We start from the raw sequence: 20,573 nt of genomic DNA on the forward strand, positions 1-20,573 counted from the left end.
AACTTGGGGGGGAATGCTTCAAAAAAAAAAATGAGACTAAGTAACTATTTAGTTAAGCATTAGGGTTATGATTTTAAAATAACTATCCACTCCTTATTTACAAAGAGGAATAGTATGAAGATTCACCTAAAAAATGAGATTGAAAAATATTATTTGTTGAGACCATAGATGACTTATTGAGTTAGGTCTATTTAATAATTTTTCCTCGACCGACCTATGAGCAAAACAACATAAGCATAAACTGCCACGTGTCCACTCAGTTTCATTATTTAGAAAAATGTATAAGAGATGTAAAAAAATTAGAAAAAGATTTTTTTACATGCTTATCGAACAGTATATTGATCCCACTCTATAAATATACTCAAACCCCATTTTCTGATTATCCAAACACCCATCTGAAAGGGGGGAAACCTCAAAAATCCATATGGCTGATTTCACATCAGATTTGCAGAACTTTAAACAATCATTTTCTTTCTTGGATATTGATCCTACGGCCATGGAGTCATCACTTGCTGGTGTGCTAAACCAAAGCGTCATAGACGATTCATCTGCCTTGAATTTCCAAAGCTTCTTCCCCTTCTCCAACCAAAGCTTCTTCAACAACCAAGGTGCTGAAATTCTGGGAAACTGCCGAGAAAATCTGCCTGGTTTTTTCCATGATACCAATCAGGGTTTAGCTGCAGCACTATCAGTTTCTCAGTCACCCATTGCCACTGCTAAAAGAGAATTCCTCCAGGAAAACAACAAGAGGAAATCGTTGGATGTCTCGGAAAGTAGTTCTGGCAATTCATCGTCTCCACAAGCTTTTGAAAGCCGGATCAAGAGAAGAAATGTAACCATACATCCTACATATAAATATAGGGTAAACTATATGTTTAGTATCAAGTATCAACTATCACTTTTGCTCCGTTTTAAACTTTATTTATCCAAGTATTTTTTACATTATCTCATGATAACATATTAGTATCATCGTTAATTTTTTAACGGTGGATGACAAAAATGAAATTAAAACTAAACATTTTGAAAAAAAAATACTTAAGTGACCCAAACAGAACAAAAATGATACTTGGGTACTAAACTTGTAGTTTACCCATAAATTATATAAATTATTGTTTTTTCCCCTCCATTTTTTATTTGGGTTTTGTTTTGTCATGCAGAATACCGGTAGAGGGAAAAGAGCAAAAAACAACAATGAAAAGGAAGAAAAGAAACCAAAAGATGTTGCCCATGTGAGAGCCAGAAGAGGTGAAGCTACTGATAGTCATAGTTTAGCTGAAAGGGTAAATTTTCTTCAACTTTTTTTTTAAAAAAACATTTAAGTTTGATTGATTTAATCATTCCAACCAACTGAAAGGGATGTTTTCTTTTGTTTTTATCAATCAGGTTAGAAGAGGGAAAATCAATGAGAGACTAAGATGCTTGCAAGATATTGTCCCTGGATGCTACAAGGTAAATTCACGTGTAGATGAATTAAAAGTAGTAACACTTGAAATTTTCTAACGTGTTTGATTATTTGCAGACCATGGGCATGTCAGTCATGTTAGATGAGATCATCAAGTATGTGCAGTCCTTGCAGAATCAAGTTGAGGTAATTACAATGATTATGTATGTATGCATGCATGTATGTGTACATACAGTTGTAACATAAATTCAGTGACCTAATTACTGTTTTTGAAATGTTTACAGTTTCTTTCACTGAAGCTGACAGCAGCAAGCACTTATTACAACTTCAACTCAGACTCAGATGCCATGGAAAGATTGCAGGTATAGCTAAAAAGTATGTATATAGTTTTTTTTTGGCATAATCATTTTGGACTCTATTCTTTTTTGGAGCATTTTGGTCCTCAATGTTTCATTTTAGAGTAAAAAGATCCCTATTTTAGAACATTGATAATTTGTTAACTAACAATTTTTATATAAGGAGGGGTCTTTTTGTCTCAAAATGAGACGTTAGAAGTCAAAATGCTCAAAAAAAAAAGAATAAGATCCAAAGAGACTATTTAATCAAGTGTTAGAGATATTTTTTTTATCATTATACTTATTTTTTATATTCCTTGTATTTATGGAAAATTTAATATCTCGGTGTATTGGTTGAATGAATGACAATTTTCAGAGGGAAAGAGTTCATATGATGAGAGAAGGAGATGTTGGAGGGGTAGGATGCTTGTACTCATCATCATCAACATGGTCCTCTTTCACTTAATTTGCCATGCAAATCATGAAATTCCAGCTTAGCTAGAATATGTGAAAGAAAAATTATACTTGTAATATTGCACAGAATATTTCAGAAGAATCATATGTTATTACACATAATGTAATATGTGAATTTCGGTCTTTTTACTTGTCGTTTTCATTTGATTTAAGGTCACAGCCATGCCATGCAACAAAACCTTAGTGGACATGACTAGACTTGGATGGTTTGTAATTAGGGTAAAGGATGATCAAAAAGAACCAAAAAGACATTTGAACTTTTGGCACATTAAGCTTAACAAAAGCAAGTACTTATGTTGAGTAATCTTAATCAGTTCCTTTCTCAACAGACTTCACTTACGTTTTAGACATTAGTTAATGACAAAATTAGGGGGAATCCATCGTTTGATTGTTTAAGAAAACCCCGACAAATCGGTGTGAGTTTAGGTATTTTATCTGATCAATTCAACTTATATATTTTTTTGAATAGTTTGATATGATCAAAAGATAATATCTGTTTAAAATATTTTTTTAATCATTATCAACATACACATAACCTGCAGACGTAACTGATCGAACTCTAAACCTCAAGGAATAACAACAACTTGCAGACGTATCTGTTTAAAATATTTTTTAATCATTATCAACATACACATAACCTGCAGATGTAACTGATCGAACTCTAAACCTCAAGGAATAATAACAACTTACAGACGTAACTGTTTAATTTAAACGATAGTTGAATAGTAAATAATTTTGAACATTGAATGGATAGACTTAAGTATGGGTAAAATGTTGGCACCAAAAGATAAAAGTACTATTTTAGTCTTTGAAAATTCAAAAACACCACACTTTGTAGACATATTTAGAGGAAACAACGGAAGAAAACATGACATATTGTTTGTCTTTTACTCTTAGTGATGGAATTTCATCTCAACTAGTTCATTCATACCTATACCTAAAGTCCTCCTCAAACTACCTTTTGATTTATAATCCAAAGTACATCTATTTATACGCAGAATTGTAAATATTAGAGTTAATTTCATTATATGTCCCCAAACTATAACTCTCAATTTAAATTGGTCTTTTAAACTTTTGAATATTCTAACACCATCCTCAAACTATGGCTATCACTCTAAACCAGTCCTTAAATTGTTGAACATTACTCTTTCTAATTTGGTCCACAAACTTTCTAATATTCTAATTTCATCCCCAAATTCATGTAAATAATTTCAACCATAATTCAAGTTGAATTTGTTTTTTTTTCAACCATATACTAATCTAACTTGGTCTAACGATTTTATTAACAACAGATGTGATTAGTTTATAAATATTTTGAGATGAATTTGGAATGTTCAAAAAGTTTGGGGACCAATTAGAATGAAGAACATAGTTTGGGGATAAAATTGAAATGTTCAAAAATTTAAGGACTAATTTAAAATGATAGTTATAGTTTAGAGATAAAATTAAAACATTTAAAAGTTTAGATACCCATTTGAAATTAAGGTCATACTTTTTGAGGACGTGTGATGCAATTAATTCCAAACATTATTATCATCAAGGAAAATTAAATTGTTCTCTATTAATAGAATTCAAATAGCGATGCAATGTGTTGAGTCGGATCAAATTTTTAGTCAATTTGACCTGTATATCATTTTCACTTGAATCCAATCTGATCCGAGATAAGTATACCCCTTCCACTCGAATTTGACTCGATTGGAGTTTAATGAAGTCTAATTCGATCCAAATTTTAGGACAAAAACCCATATATGACCCAAATTGGCACAATATATATATGTTAAAAATTCTTATTTTTTTAGGTAAAATAGACACCTAATTGAAAGAAGAAGAAAAATCATAGAGAGACTAGTATCATAACAATTATCCTTAAAAATAGAAGAAAAGTATAATATTATTCTAGGTCCGGTTGGATCAGAGATTTTTCTAAACCCGATCCGACCTCACTTTTCCTGAACCAATCCGATCCAAATTAATTTTATTTTATTTTTAAAAAATATAGTTCTATCATGACTCAAAATTTGTCAAATCCTTATTAAATTATTATCCCTAGATTGGAAACCATGTCCTAAGGTGTATAGAACATTTTTATGGATGTATGGTACCACTTGAGCATAAAACACCGCAGAAACACAATACTGAAACTATTAAGAATTTTATCGACCATTCAATTAACAATATTTCAAAAACTTCTCTCGTACATATTAAATTTTAATGTATTAAATAATTCTATTAAGTTTATTTATGTGAGACCCGTCAGAAAATACTGGAAACAAATTGTGTACCAGCTATAGGTAAATGACCAAATTGTTATCACTGTGGATCATCCATGGCATATAAAACCAAAAACACAACAAACAATCAGGAATAAGTTGTTATAAAAATCCTACTTGTCGGTAAGAAATCAGAATGTCCTAATTCTTTCGGGCACCAACGTTTTAGAGGGTATGTCCCATAAAACAATAAGATCACGATGCAATGAAACCACAGCCAATTTCACAAATCTGTCCCAAAAGATGTGGAGGTCTGTGTTATTTTCTTAAAATAGGATTTTAAAATATTTTATAATAAAACGAAATTATAAAATATCACAATTTATTTATTGTGACGTTTTATCTAAAATGTAGAGCTTCCAAATTTTAGAATCATATGATGTAACACATCTCACGCTTACCAATGAACGGGCATGTAATTTCGTTAATACACATTGTAGGTAAAAAAATGAACCCTAAACTCACAAGATACAAGAATACAAAAACCTAAAATATTATATTTAAGATAATTATTGAATAGTATGAATTAACTTACCTTTGTGATTAAAGAAATCGTTGTTATTCCTAGATATTATGAGTTCGAGCATAAATGGCTGTAACATGGTGATAACGGTCATTATCAAATGGTGAGAATATTTAGAACATATACCACTTTATAATCACCTTAGTTTAATAAAAAATAATTATTTAATATATATATATATATATATATATAATTTTTGATTTTATAAAACGGGGTTAATAAATTGTCTCATGCCTTGCTTGTTTAATTTTTAAATATCAAGCAAGAAAACGTAAGATTCTATCGATGTATATAATAAATATATAAACTATTTATATGTTTATCTGAAAAAATTTAATAAGTGTTTTTAATGAGATTTATATACTTTTAATACAATACATATCTGAAAATCTAATGGACGTTTGACAACTCATTAAGTGAATGATTGGAGGATAGAAGTTGATAGGGAAGGAAACAAATTTTAAATTTTATTTTATTTTTTTATTTAGAGTTAATTGCATCGTACGTTGCTAAACTATAATATTCATTTCAAATTAATTCTTAAACTTTTAAATATTTTAATTTCATTTCCAAACTATGAATCTCATTCTAAATTAGTCCTTAAACCTATGAACATTTTAATTTCATCCCTAAACTCATCCAAATATACAATTACTTTCAACCATAATTTAACCTAATTTTTTTTTAAATATAATAAAATAACTTGGCCTAATGATTTTATTAACAAGGGATGTGATTAGTAAATACATATAGTTTGAGATGAAATTGGAATGTTCAAAGAGTTTGGGGAGCAATTTAGAATGAAGGTCAAAGTTTAGGGATGAAATTAAAATATTCAAAATTGTGAGGACTAATTTAGAATGATAGTCATAGTTTAAGGATGAAATATTTAAAAGTTAAGGCACCGACTTAAAATGAGGGTCATACTTTGAGGACATGGATGGAATTAACTCTTTTATTTATAGTTATGTTTTGTTTTGTATAGTGAGAAATAAATAAAATAGAATTTATTTTATTTATAGTTATATTTTGTTTTTCGTATATTGAGAAATAAAAAAGAGAGAAAGGGGGCAACAGCATGGAGGATGACAGCTTGAAATGGGGCAGGCCATGCCCTACAAGATGATGGGGCAATATCTTTCTTCTTTGACCCCCTTCTCACTTAGTCCTTGGCTTGTATCTAGGAGCAAGCATGAATTAGTTCGATGACATAATGTTTTTAGTATTGGCTTGATGACACAATATAAACAGAGATCCGATTCACAAAATACAGTTCAAATAGTTATGAGATCAGATTTTATCACATCCTAATCAACATATTAACGTTCAACGTAGACGACTATAATTTTTAACAGAAAATGACAAGTTTAGAACTTATGAATAGTTATGTAATCATTTTGTAACTTTTAATAGTTGATGTACTAAAAAAAGCAACATCTTATAGTTAGGGAATCATTTAGGTACTTTACCCTAAAATGTATGAATATATACAAATACATGGACTAAAAAAGAAAGACTTTGGATTTGAGGGTCCCATGAACGGATAGGTTTCATGTATTGCCCTCAAGACTTGGGGTCACATATTAGGTGAAGTTGATAAGCAAATGGAGGGCAAGTTCAAGGATCCAAGTATGGTGGGCTCAATACAGATGTATATAAGAAATGGATGAGGTGGAGAACGTTGTTAGCTGGTCATGATTCTTACCAATTCCCCACTACTTTTTTTTCTTTTTCTAAAATGGCATTGAAATCTTCTTGAATAATGCTTTTCAAATCTTTCTTTCCCTCACTCAAATACTAAAGCTTCAAACCGAAAGGTTGATCTCAAAGTGGTTTTCCATGTCACCTAAACATTGAATCAATTTTTTGAGGAAAAGGGGTGGGGTGGGGATTACAACGGGTCGGTTTGGGTCAGTTTTTGATCAATCTGATATGAAAATATGTATCCTTCACCCGAACCTGACTTGACCCGAAAATTATATATCCTCTACTTGACCTGATCCAACCAAAAATTATATTGAATACTATCATTACAAATTACTATTATTTTATGGTTAACAAATTATAAGATATTACAATCTTTATAATGCCATTTTTCAATAAAATATTTAATATGATTGCTAAAGAAGTTTCTATCAACTAATATTGCAACGTGAAAATGGTGATTTTTACGTTGAAGGTAAAGCAAAATGGATGGAGAAGTTTAAAATTAAAATGTTCATGAATTGACAGTCCCACCTTATTCACTTAGGATCTTATCCCATCCGATCTGATCATCATAGTTTTAGTGGTTTGTCGATGCCACGTTTTCAAATTTGGTTCCATTTCAGATGGTAGTTTGATTGTCATTTATTGTTGCCCAAATGCCATGTGCCCATATTTTAGATTGATTTTTTTTATCGTCCTCTCGGTTCCGTAACTATGTCTTGACTAATTCAGACTAACCCGAATGATACATTTGGTTTTGGCAGGTGAGTCTCCCAACGAAAATATTTTTTGCACATACAAAGGCTTGAACTCGTGACTCACTCGAACGATATCAAGCTGCTTGACACTTGAACTAACCCGTTTGTATATTTTAGATTGATTTTCTTTTAACGTTAAAATAGTTTTGATAAGTTATATCATTAATAACAACTTAATCTGATTTGAATACACCATGCACAAACCGAATTTGTCACATTGAAGTTAAAGAAACTTGATTATGATCTCAAATTATAATTTTAGTTCTAGAAAATCTCACATATAACTTTTTTTATTTAAAAATTATTTTAATAATTAAATAATTTAGTCTATATAAAATAATTATTTATATTTTTTAGTCTAAACTGGTTACAAGATAATTTTGTTCAATTATTTATAATTAAATAATTTAGTTGGGACCTGCTGTTTGGAGCTCTAATCTGGTCCCTATGGAAACACCGAAATTTGTGTGTGTTCGATCCGGAGAAGCTGGGACAGGAGACCATCTTAGAAAGAGGTAAAAGACTACAGTTAGAAGGTGTTCAAGCTTTAGAATCAGCGATTAAGGGGAGCAAATTTGGGTTGCCAAAACCTACTGCGTCCAACGGACGGAGCGCGAGGGCCGCATGACGACTGTGCAACGTGTGAGAGAGTGATCAGGAATAATAATAGAGAATGGATGTTAGGCTTCACTAAAGTTGTGGGGATCTGTTCAGTAATTGAAGCCGAACTCTGGAGAATCTTTGAAGGCTTAAAGCATGCTTGGGACATGAGTGCGAGGAAGGTAATAGTCGAAACAGATAGTGTAGAAGCATTCAATCTATGCTCGAGGAATAAGGAGTTGCTAGCGCCGAGCATCACGCAGCATATAAAGATCTTAATCAATAGGGACTGGACAGTGAACTTCGCGCAAGTCCGAAGAGATGCAAATAAAGTGACTGATATCCTGAAAGAGAAAGCTCGGAGGGATGACTGTAAAGGAGTAATATTTATGGAGCCTCCAGGGATGCACTCGAACCCTGGTGTTTGTGAATAGAATAAACCTGGTTGATAGGATCGCCACACAAAATACTGCACCACGATGTTTTGGAAATTTCTCGTCTCTACATATCTGCTTTTACGAGACTATTAGTCATGTTGTATGGCGGGCGAGGCATATAATGAAATTTGACCCTTCTAATATCTCGATATAACATGCTAGTCTCATCAAAGTCATCCTACCAGCACCAAGGTCGAAGCAACCTTAAAGGCCATTAATTTAGCAAAATTAACTCCCTGTTTCTTCACTGGTCTAGAATCGAATGTGTTGTTTAAAAAATAAACAGTTGATCGTTCTCATTAATAGAAATTAATCAGGTTTTGTTTTGATTAATTCAGACCGACCCATATCGTAAATCTAATTTTGATGTGTAACTTCTAGAGAGGATTTTCTGCGTACACAAAATTTCGAACCCGAAACCTTGTTTAATCGATATTAAGCTGCTTATCACTTTAATCAACCACACCTTAAATCTTTTTTAACCCATCATGTTATGAATGTTCTTCAAATGTAGCCTTATGCCCCAACCAAACAATTGGACAAAGAAACAAAACAAAACTTGCATGTGACATAAATCTAAACTATTTTTGTTACATGAAAGCATGTGACATAATATCTATTAGGCATTCATACGTAGGGATAGGCACGGACCCAAACTCGATGGGTTCCAATCTGATCCGATCTTATCGGGGTTAGATTTTTTAAAAAATATCGGGTTTGAATCGAGACAATTTTTAGAGATTTTGTTTGGGTTCGGATTTAGGGTGAAAAATATCCGATATGTAACCAGACTCGAAATTTTTTTAATTTTACCTTATTTATTTATGGATAATTGCAATAAGACCCCTCTATATATTAATTTCCCCCCAATTAAATCACTATTTTTTACTGGATAAAAGTAATATATTTTAGGAATATGTTATTTCGACTAGGGTGAAAGGTGTATAATTTTTGGGTCGGTTCGGATCGAGTGAAGAGAATATAATTTTTGGATCAGATGGAATTGATTGGAAATTCGATCCAACCCGATCCATGCCCATCCCTATTCATGCATGTATAATATAGATGTCCAACCTATACATCATGAGCAAATCTTTTGGATCGTTATGCAAATCTCATTTAATCTTTGGACATATTTCGGCCTTTTGATCCTTGTGAGTAGCCTACCTCTTTCGGTTTGGGTCTGTAGAAAACTTATGACCAAAACAACGTAAATTGAAAATCTCGCTTGCCTTTGAATATTATAAATATTTTTTGGCTCATTTATATTTGAAAATTTTGCCAGTTAAGAATAATTTAAAAAAAATCAAATCAATCCAAATAATAAAATTATTATTAATGAAATGAAACCAAATACATAATTCTTTAAGAATATATATTTCAAGGCAAACTGAAAACAATTTTAGACACAAATTATATTAATTAAAAAGAATTAGGGTACTAATATGTAATTTAAAAATAATTTTAGTACACAAAAGTATATATAAAATTATCAAAGCATATATAAATTTAACCTTGAAATTAATTATGGGTAATTTTTTTGGGGGTAAAATACGCATTTAGTATATAAACTATAAGTTTTTATCTATTTTAATACCTAAACTTTCATTTTTTTCAAAACCATACATAACGTTTAGTTTTCATTTCATTTCAGTACCCCCGCGTTAAAAACTTAACGCGTTTAGTACCTAAACTATTAGTTTTGGTCTGTTTTAGTACCTAAACTTTCAATTTTTTCAAAATTTTACGTGAACTTTTGAACGGAGTACTAAAATGAAACAAAACTAAACTTTAGGTATGATTTTGAATATTTTTAAAAGTTTAGGTATTAAAACGGACTAAAAATGATAGTTTAGATACTAAACGTGTAATTTACCCACTTTTTTATGAAATAGTTTGAAGGAATCATACATTAGACAATATTATCATATGTCTCGTTAAAAACTCCCTAAACCTAGTCGGAGGAAAAAAGTTCATACGATAATACATGCATAGTGTCTTATTTATCTTTTTTTAATTATATAATACATAAAGTTACTATTTACTTTCATATATGATATTATATATATATCATCTAAATAAATAAAAAGATTTTCTCAAAAATCTTGATTTCAAGTAGTTGTCTATGACTAAGAAAGAATACTACCTTATAATCATTATAAACGTTAATATATTAATCATTGGACTCCGCCTCCTACTGATTGGTGCAAGGTTAATACTTATGGATCCCTTAAAATAGGAAATGGATTTTCTACGTGTGGGGCATTATTCGATCTTCGAACGGTGGATGGATTCTAGGTTTCTCTAAAGTACTAGGAATATGTTCTATAGTTGAAGCGGAGTTATGGGGAATACATGAAGGTCTCTCGCATGCGTGGAATACTGGCGAAAGACAAGTCATGGTTGAAGCAGACAGCTTGGAGATCATTAGGATGCTACAAGGAAATGCTAATAAAGGATCAGTTTTTACTCTGCTCGACCGGGTTAGTGATTTATTAAAGCATGAATGGACGGTTAATTTGAGGCATATAAATATGGATGTGAATAAGGTGGCCGATAAATTAGCAAGTTTAGCTATAGCAAGAGGCGATGATCATATGATTTTCTACACTCCACCACTGGAAGTGCTTAGTTTGTTACAAAATGATTCTTTTGCTTGTAATTTGACAGTAGAACATTGAGTGCTAGCTCCCATCTTTATTTCATAAAAAAAAAGTTAATATATGTAATGAAAATTTAAAATTATAAAAAATTAATATATATCATATTGATAGAATATATTAAATATGATTTTTAAAAATATTTTTAAAATTAATAATATTTTTGAAGTCATAAAACTGTTCCAAATTTTATTGCTCCAGCTGTGAACAAGAATTCTTAGAATATTTCAAGTTTGAAATTATATTCCATAATCTTTCATTGGTTGGTATGATCTTTTATTATTTGGTTGATGATAATTGTTTGCATCACTTTAAAAAATCGCTACTATAAATAGTCTTACAAACTTATCATATCCAATTTTTTTAATTTTTAAATGTCAAAATTTTTAACAGAGAACTCGAAAAAAATTATTAAATAGAATATGGAGGAATCATATTATTATGGGCTGCCTTTTGGTTGACCATGAAACATCAGTTGATGCATTCGTCATCCACTTCAACCATTTAATATAAATCTCTTCATTTGTGTATTCGTTTCTTTTTATACTATTTTTTTTAAAAAAATGATATAACAATATTTATTATACATGTATCTTCATATTTGTTTGTTCTGTTTTAATTACTTTAAGAAAAAATAAGTATCATAATTTTTTTGTGTGGCTAGTTTTTAGTAGGATTAATATATTTTAGTTGCGTAAACTATACGTAACACCTTGAATTTCGGGTTAGGAGTTTCAGGTATACCCGATTTGGACATTAGAATATTTTCCCCTTAGCCCATGAAGAGTTAGACCCAAGTAGATTTGATTTGGGCTTGGGATGAGCCCAATAAGAAATAAAAGGGTGTTTTTTAATCTTGACCCAATTGTGGAGGGACTAAGGGAGTAATTATCCCAATTTTTGAAACAAAGGTTGAATCCCCTTAATTGTTGATGATCTCACGTCTGATCTCCGCTCCTCTTTTTCACCCAAAAGCTTACCTTCTTCCTTATTCTTTGTCTTCCTCTTCCGCTCAAACTTCAAACTAAAGCTTTGAACTTTAAGGTTTTCATGCACCCTTTGAAACTACCAATATAAGATTCATAAACTACTCCTTCCAAGCTTCCATTTAAGACCACTTTTGCAAGGTTTGAGTTAACTATCCAGAAAGGGGTTTTGTGGGGGTTTAGAAAACCAAAGATTTCCAGCTCATTTTAGGAAGATTCAAGTTCATAGAAACGTTTTTAACTTTGCTCTAAGTAGTTCAATGAGTCGGTAACTCATTTTCCATATCATAAATAGTGAAAGAGCAAGATGAGAGTTCCAAAGCAAGAGGCAAAGAGAAATTGGTCTTTGGGTGAGTTGATGACGTTTTTCAGTAGCTTGGAATCAAGGTAACACTATTCTAACTTGACCATACCAGTCGTTGTATATGCATATATGGTTTGTTCTGTTCATGAAGCATGTTATAGTAATTTCATGGTAAAATCCATATTTGTTGTTGGTAAGCATGAAAGATGTACCTTTTTACCTCTAATACATCAAATAAGACTTTAATAAGCTTTCCTAGTCTTAGGGGAGTGAATGTGTGAGTTTTAGATGCAATTTCGTGCCCAAAAAAGGGCACTTCAGTCCGTCGGTATCGGTACTAGAAGAATAGTACCAATATTGTTCTTCACGAAAGGCAAAAACAAGGCAAAATATAAAGGGAGTATCAATACTCTATCAACGGGTATCGATACTAGGGGTCCAATATCGATACTCAGAGAGTAGTATCGACACTGGTGAGAAGTTTAGGATTCCAGTAGCCATTTTTTGTACCGATACTCATGGAAGTATCGATACCATACCATTTTTCAAAACATCAAAGTTGTTTTGGTAACAATACTCAGGGTAAGTATCAAAACCTATGGATCAATATTGATACTACATGCACAATATCGATACCATCGCTGATTTTTGGGCAATTTGGTTCGTTTGGTCTAGGGGTTCAAGCTTGAATGTTTTGAGTTCGTATAAACTTCAAGTATTCGATACAAGTGAAAATAAGCAAGATAACTAAATTCTTACCTAGAAATCAAGCAAGTTAGGATAACATAAGATTTGCCTTTGTATGATACTCAGGAAATGTACAGGACACCCGAGTTACTCTAACATTATGACGATCATCCTCTTTTTGTGACATATCTGGATATTGTTTGACTTGGTACGTATCCGATGCATGTAAATTTTGGATCATACTTGTACGCATCCGATGCACGTAAATTCCAGATTGTACCCCATGCTCAAATAAGTTCAGGATACGAGCTTCTGAGGCATGTAAAATTATGGTACGTACCCCGACCTCTCAAGTATCTAAGATAGACTAAGGGCAGTAAACTCAGATTCACGTAAAATTTCAATTTTTATCCCGAAGCTATCAAGCTTTAGATAGGTCTATATGTTATCCGAAATGCACGTAAAATTCCTTCGACCACATCGTCAGGCCTATCTCATGTTTGTCTGTGTGCTTTTGTATGTTCATGACTTTACGTACTGGCATGTTCATGTAATGAATGCATGTAGTATTGCGTAGTTATTTTCGTGGTACTGAGCTTGTGAGCTCAGCATATGGAATTTGTTTCCGTGTGCAGGTTAGTAGAGGATCGTCGAGGGGCCTATCGTATTAGTACATTCCAGAGCAATCATATAAGAGTATGTCTTAAGTATGTTAGAGGGCATGTATTTATGTGAACCTTGTATTTATTCGAGTCATAACTCTGTTTTGATTTAAAACTTATTGGTTTGATTTGTACATATTTGGGAGACTCACGTGTTTTGTAAACTTTGACTATGACTTCATTTATTCCATGATGTATGATTTTGATGTTTATAAAATGCTTTGAAAAGAAATTTTATGGTTGATCATTTCGGTTGTTCCGTGTGACATCATAATCTATGGATCTTCAGGTCATACTGGATTAGGGTGTCATACTATACTTTAAATTTACTTTTGGTGCCTAAAATTTTTCATTAAAATAGGTATTTAACGTTTTTAACATTATACTTTTATGTGTTTGTACCATAACAGCCGTTAAATTTGATTGTTATCTGACACGTGTCATGCATATAAAATTTCAAAAGAAATTAAAAAGATACACTTTTATGTAACTAAACTATATTTTAAATTGACTTTTAGTGCTTAAAGAATTTTTCGTTAAAAGTAAGTTGCTAACTTTTTATTCCTTACACTTTTAGATGTCTATCGTTATATTTTTATTTTTTAATACTAAATATTTAGTTTTTATAAAAAAATTAAAAAAACTCCTCGTTTTGTCCCCCTCTCTCTCTGATCCCCCACCTCCTCCAACGACGAAGGGTCACCACCAGTTGGATTTTGTTCGAAACAGGACGAGGAACTCAATGTTGACGGTTGTGTAACGTACGACTAGCTGTAGCCATCAGAATCATCATAAACAATGAAGAAAAACTTAAAAAATTGAAGACTCTTCGCGTGCTTTTGAAGACTATCAGTGAGATTTCATGGTGGATAGAAGACAGGGTTTTAGTCGCTATGATGAGACGGTTCTGATGGTGTCAACGGTGACGACCATAGACCGACAGTGGCCAATCAACAATGGAATTTTGGGTTTTTTTTAAATTATAATATTAAATCTTTTTCTATATATATTTTTTGAAATTTTATATGCTTTGCATGTGTCAGATAATGACTAAATTCAACAGTCGTCACGGTTCAGACACCTAAAGTGTAACATTAGAAACGTTAGACACCTATCTTTAATGAAAAGTTTTTAGACACCAAAAGTCAATTTGAAGTATAATATAGACAACTAAAAATAAATTAAACCTTTTTAAGATTACCCAAAGAAAACAATAAAAACTATTAGTACAAAATACAACCCCCCACAAGGCCGACATTACAATTTACATAGCACCACCCAACAATCACTAATGGGGCGTATAGTTCGCGGAAAAGATCATTACCAAGTAGAATGTCTTTTCCAGAATTGTATTCTCATGTTTGGTTCACGAAAAATATCATTACTAGGTAATAATTTATTACCAATAATAGTATTTTTGGGTCAAAATGGTGGGAATGTCATTACCTCCAAACTCTTAGGTAATGAACAATTCCAACCACTTTTGACACAAAATGCCCCTTGAAATAATAATTTTTTTTTCATGTAGATCATTCTCAATTCTTATTCTTCATGCTCTACGCAAAATTATAAACTTAATAATAAAAATAATAATAATAATAATAATAATAATAATAATAATAATAATAATAATAATAATAATAATAATAATAATAATAATAATATACAAATATGATACATGTACCACACGACCAAAAGCTAAGGAAGATGGGCTTACTCTCCCACTAGGCCCAATCACAAGAGGACGAGTCAAGCTACTCAAAGATAAGCTCCAGACTGCAGTCCAGACCTTCATAAGCAAAGGATTACAAGCCCACATAAAGACTGGAGAATTCAAGGAAGGAAACTCACTAACCCTTCCTCCCACATCCATTTGGATCACCACAACACAAGTTAAAGTAATTCAGGATCAAATTGCTAGACTCAAGAAGAACATAATAACAACAAACTTGAGACTGCTTTTTCAATGAGATCCTGATGTTATTTGGTCTACATGTCTCTGGACTTAAGATCGATTGTCTCTTAGCTTTCCAATGATTCTTGAATCGCATCAATCCGATATCGAGAACTCAAGATACACTCATTTTAGTGAAGACAACGCATGTAGAAATTCATATACGGGATTTTATAAATATTACAAATTTTAATATTTTTATTGATTATTTGTAATATAATTTAATATAGGATGAGACATTATTTTTTAGGGTTAAATTTATTATTTTATTAGGAATTAAGATGTAGTTAAAATAATTATCTTTAGTTTATTGTTATTAAAAATTAGGATAATATTGTTATTATTATTTTTATTATTATTTTCAATCATTAGTCATATTACAATAATGACTCCTTCACCCCTCTTCATTACGATTAGGAAAGTTGGTTAGAGCTATTTATCGAGTTTGCCTCTTCAGTGCGACTACGAGGATTCTATATGACAGTTATCCATCTATCTCATCTTTCACAACTCCATCATCTTCTTCTTTCATTCAAATCATTCCGCTTTCTTAATAAAGTATAAAACTTTCTAGATTTGTTTCCTCGACGAGAACAACATTCACATTATCCTCTGCTTCTTCACTATCAAAAGAGTTTAATTTAGTAAAATATTAATAAATTTGAGTAGTTAAAATTATTTTATATTTTAATACTTAGTATATTAATTAGTTTATATTTTTATAAGGTGAACATATTATTATTATAAAAATATAATTATTTAAAATATATTTAATTTTGAATTATTAAAAAATAGATCTTATATATTAAAAAATAATATATATGTCCACTCGAGATCACAATATTATTTTTATATTATATTATATTATATATAAATATATATGATACTTATGAAAATTATTTAAAATTATAAGTTTGATATACTAATTATATTAATTATATGGTAAATGCATTTTTTTCCTTTAAACTTATATAGTATAATAATTAAAATATTTTTATAAATTTTCATTCAAATATTTTTTTGAAAAGTCATTCATTCAAATATTTATAATTTAATATTAAAATTTTACTGTTAAAAAAATATCTATAACAAGGGTAATTTGGTAAAATATGCATCAAAGTAATCTTATATTTCTCCAACCAAATACTGTAATCTTACATTCATGCTAAGTAAATCAAACAATGTAATACAACATTCCAGAGTAATGTTATATTTAGGTAATCTTATTACCAAATATAATCTTACATTCCGTGAACCAAATGCACCTTAAAAGGAATTTCCCACCTAAAACAGAGAATCAATTCACATGTGCTAATCAGTCTAGAATTTCTTTCTTCCCAAATAAAATAAATAAATATAATCATAATTGAAGCGAAAAATAAAATTTAATATTATAATAAATAAACATTGAAAATTTAATAATGCAAACGAGTTAATAAATAAAATTGAATGGTATCTGCAATAATTTTTATTAAAAATAGATTCTATTAAGGAAATAATTAAAATAAGAAACGGGCATGCATGAGTGAAGGGATGTTTAAAATTTCGGTTAACTAATTAAATTAATTGAACCAAATTTCGATTAATTGGTCGATTAATTTTAAATTTGGTCGGTTAACGATTAATTTTTTTTTAAAATTTAATTATCAATTAATTCGATTTAAAATCGATTAATTAATCAAATTAACCAAAATTTTTAAATTTTTAATATATTATTTATATATTTAATATATGAACCTGTAGATTAATTTAATATATCATTTAAATATTTAACTAAAATTCGGTTTTACCAAACTTTATTTGATTCGATTAATTATTTTTGAAAAAAATCAGTTTAATTTATGGTTAAATGTAAAAATTTCGATTAATAAATTTTAAAAATTCGATTCAATCGGTTAATCGAATCACCCTACATCATCGGATAAAATATGAAATCACCGGATAATAAAATGAAAAGACAACTTGATTGATTGATATCCGATATGTGCGTCTCAGAATCAAAATTCCGGGCAAATCCCAACCTCACCTTTGACACTTCCCAAAACCAATCATCGATCGTCTACTGTCATTCTACTTAAATCGAACGGCTAAAACCTACCGATCTCACATCTCATCATTCTCAGTTCGGCCACACCCTAGACAACCTCGGTCACTTTCTTTCTCCCTATGAATATTCAGCCAATCTCTTCGTTCCATCTCTCTAAAACCTTTCCTCTCCGGACTCTCTTTATCTCTCTCTCTCTTTGATTCCTGACAAATCTATACTCCCTTTAATCCTCCATTGCAGGAGCTTAGGTTTGTCTGGAAAAAACCCAGAAAAAATAACGAGCGTCTAAATGAACAGCAGCGCCATGGGAAGGTTTGAAGAGACAGGATTTGATTCTGTGGTTTGCCCTAAGCCTCGTCGGGTAGGCGTTTTTTTAAATAAATTCAGTAGCTGTTATTGGAGTGAGGCGACGGATTCAGATGATGGTACAGATCTTCTCGATATAATACTCTCCGGGGTAAGTTCAATTCTCTTCCTAATCTGTTGTAAAAATATTTCCCCTTTGATTTTGTTTTAATTGAATTACCAGGGTGGATATGGGGATGAAAAATCCACCAACCAAACGGCTTCATCGCCTCCATATTTCTGCGGATCGCCGCCAAGCAGGGCGGTGAACCCCGTGATCCAAGACGTCCGATTCGACAACGAGAAGGCGCCTCTAGCATCGCCGGCACCGCGCTATTCACAATCCTCGAGGGGAGGAGGGTGTAAGTCCGGGAAGAAACCGCCGGCGGTACGTATCGAGGGGTTCGACTGTCTGAACCGAGATAACAACAACCGCAGCATCTCCGCCGCGGCTTAAGGCATAAAATATTGGTTGCGAGAGGGAGAAGAAAAATTAAAAATTAAGAGTCTGGTCCAGTGGTAGGTTTGGGGTTGTAAATATAAAATTAAAAAATGAGAGCGAGGGTTTTTTGTAATTTGAGTGAAAACGACTACGTTTCTTGCTATGGGTAGGGTTCCTTTTTCATTATGAGGAGCGGATTTTTGTAATATATGTTGTTTTGATCAATGCCTCTACTCCTTTGTTCCTTCTATATGTAATTGTAATTTGAAGGAAATTGAGGCTTTAATTCTAAATTTTGTTTTTTCCTTATTGTTGCTTCCCCCTCCTAAGTAATTATATATAAATCTTATATGTGATTTAATTATAATTAAAAACTTATTAGATTAAAAAAATCTAAACTATACCTTTTTACTTCAGTCTCTAATTTACTTTATAAAACAAATTATCAAATATAAAACACCCGTCTAAATTATATATGTTTTCCCCTTCTGGATTTGTCTTAATTAATCCAGACTGTACACCTGATTTTAGTTGGTGAATCTCTCGGTAGGTTTTTTATGCATATACAATGACTTGAACTCGAGACATTGCTAAGCGATATCAAGTTGTTTACCACTTGAACCAACCCCTATTGATAATTATATTTTTTAACGAATAAGTGTCTAAAGTATTTTTTTGAATTATCTATGTGTCTAATATTACAAATATTATCTCTTTAGATGTTTGGATCGTAATAATCGTTACATGTGTCACACTTTTGTAATTTTTATTTTTTTTAAACAAAAAATATTATATCTATAAAAAATCATTTTTTTTAAATTACAAAAAGTCCAAAACTCCTAAAATCTTAAATCTCTAACTCTAACCTAACCCTAACCCTTTTGTCAACCATGGTCATCATCGTCAATGTCGTCCTCATTGTTAGTTATCTTTGCCCATGTCATCGTGGTTGTCGTCGAAACCATCGAGTGCTTCAAATTTGTGATTTTTTTATTTGTCAGGTTTAAATCCGTCTACTAGGGTGGCTGGGTCATCCATAGCGACTTGGTTGGCTTGATATTCTTTGACGGTAATGACGATGGATCGAGATGATCGGCGTGAGTATAGGGATTGTAATAAAGTTTTTCAAACTTTGAGTTTTTTAAGAGTTTCAAAAGTTTAGGGTTTTTAAATAAAAATTATATTTTTAAATGTCTAATTTTAAATAAAAAATTTCAAAATTACCAGAACTCAACATGTGTTATTTAACAATAGAAATTAATGATCGTTATGGTCTTAACACCAAAGTGGTAACGTTTGTAATATTAGACATTTGGATGATCAAAAAATACTTTAAGCACTATTTGTGAAAAAAGTATAATTTGAGCACTTATTTTATATTTAAGCCTAAAATAAATAATCAGTTGGATAAAGTACCCAAATGGTCCCTCGATTGTAGAATGTTATTTTGTTTAGTCCTGTAACTATTAAATTATTTAGTTATTTAACCAAGGAGTGCTACTTTATTAAGTCTGTCTAATAAAAATTATAAAATGGTCATCCTATTATTCATATATTTCAAATTTATCATTTTCCGTTAACAAATTGATGATTGTATGAAATGGATATCAATTTGTTGATTGAGATATGATAAAATTTGATTCCAAAATCGTTTAAGTTGTATTTTATGGGTTGACTTCCCATTTGCATTATTTGTTCGAGCCAGTGTTTAAAATATTATATTATAGATTAAGTGCTTGAAAGCAAAGTCGACATCAATAGATATTAATAAAATGCCAATCATCAATTTCTTAATAGAAAATAACGAGTTTGAAATATATAAATAGTCAAATGATCATTTTATAACTATTAATAGTTGAGATATTCAATAAAATATTATCCTATAATCAATTGACTATTTTATAACTTTTAATAGTTAAATGCTTAACAAAATAATATTTTATAGCCGGATCATTTATTTATTTTATCCTAATTATTTTA

At 31.0% G+C, this 20,573-nt stretch overlaps 2 protein-coding genes across 2 annotated transcripts; both read left to right on the forward strand.

The window, feature by feature from the left end:
* The first annotated feature begins 380 nt into the window (after positions 1–380).
* On the forward strand, positions 381–2,389 carry LOC120206553 (transcription factor BEE 3-like). Its single transcript, XM_039206177.1, has 6 exons — positions 381–832; positions 1,158–1,280; positions 1,384–1,449; positions 1,520–1,588; positions 1,687–1,764; positions 2,114–2,389. The coding sequence occupies exons 1-6, from the start codon at positions 425–427 to the stop codon at positions 2,201–2,203; spliced, it is 834 nt and encodes a 277-aa protein (XP_039062108.1). The 5' UTR covers positions 381–424; the 3' UTR covers positions 2,204–2,389.
* Positions 2,390–18,080: 15,691 nt separating this feature from the next.
* Positions 18,081–18,862, forward strand: LOC120206656. Its single transcript, XM_039206239.1, has 2 exons — positions 18,081–18,263; positions 18,336–18,862. Exons 1-2 carry the CDS (start codon positions 18,096–18,098, stop codon positions 18,606–18,608), a joined length of 441 nt encoding a protein of 146 aa, XP_039062170.1. The 5' UTR covers positions 18,081–18,095; the 3' UTR covers positions 18,609–18,862.
* The last annotated feature ends 1,711 nt before the right edge of the window (positions 18,863–20,573 follow it).

The sequence above is a fragment of the Hibiscus syriacus genome, unplaced genomic scaffold (genome assembly GCF_006381635.1).
Source record: "Hibiscus syriacus cultivar Baekdansim isolate YM2019G1 unplaced genomic scaffold, ASM638163v2 tig00013960_pilon, whole genome shotgun sequence".
Taxonomy (NCBI): Eukaryota; Viridiplantae; Streptophyta; class Magnoliopsida; order Malvales; family Malvaceae; genus Hibiscus; species Hibiscus syriacus.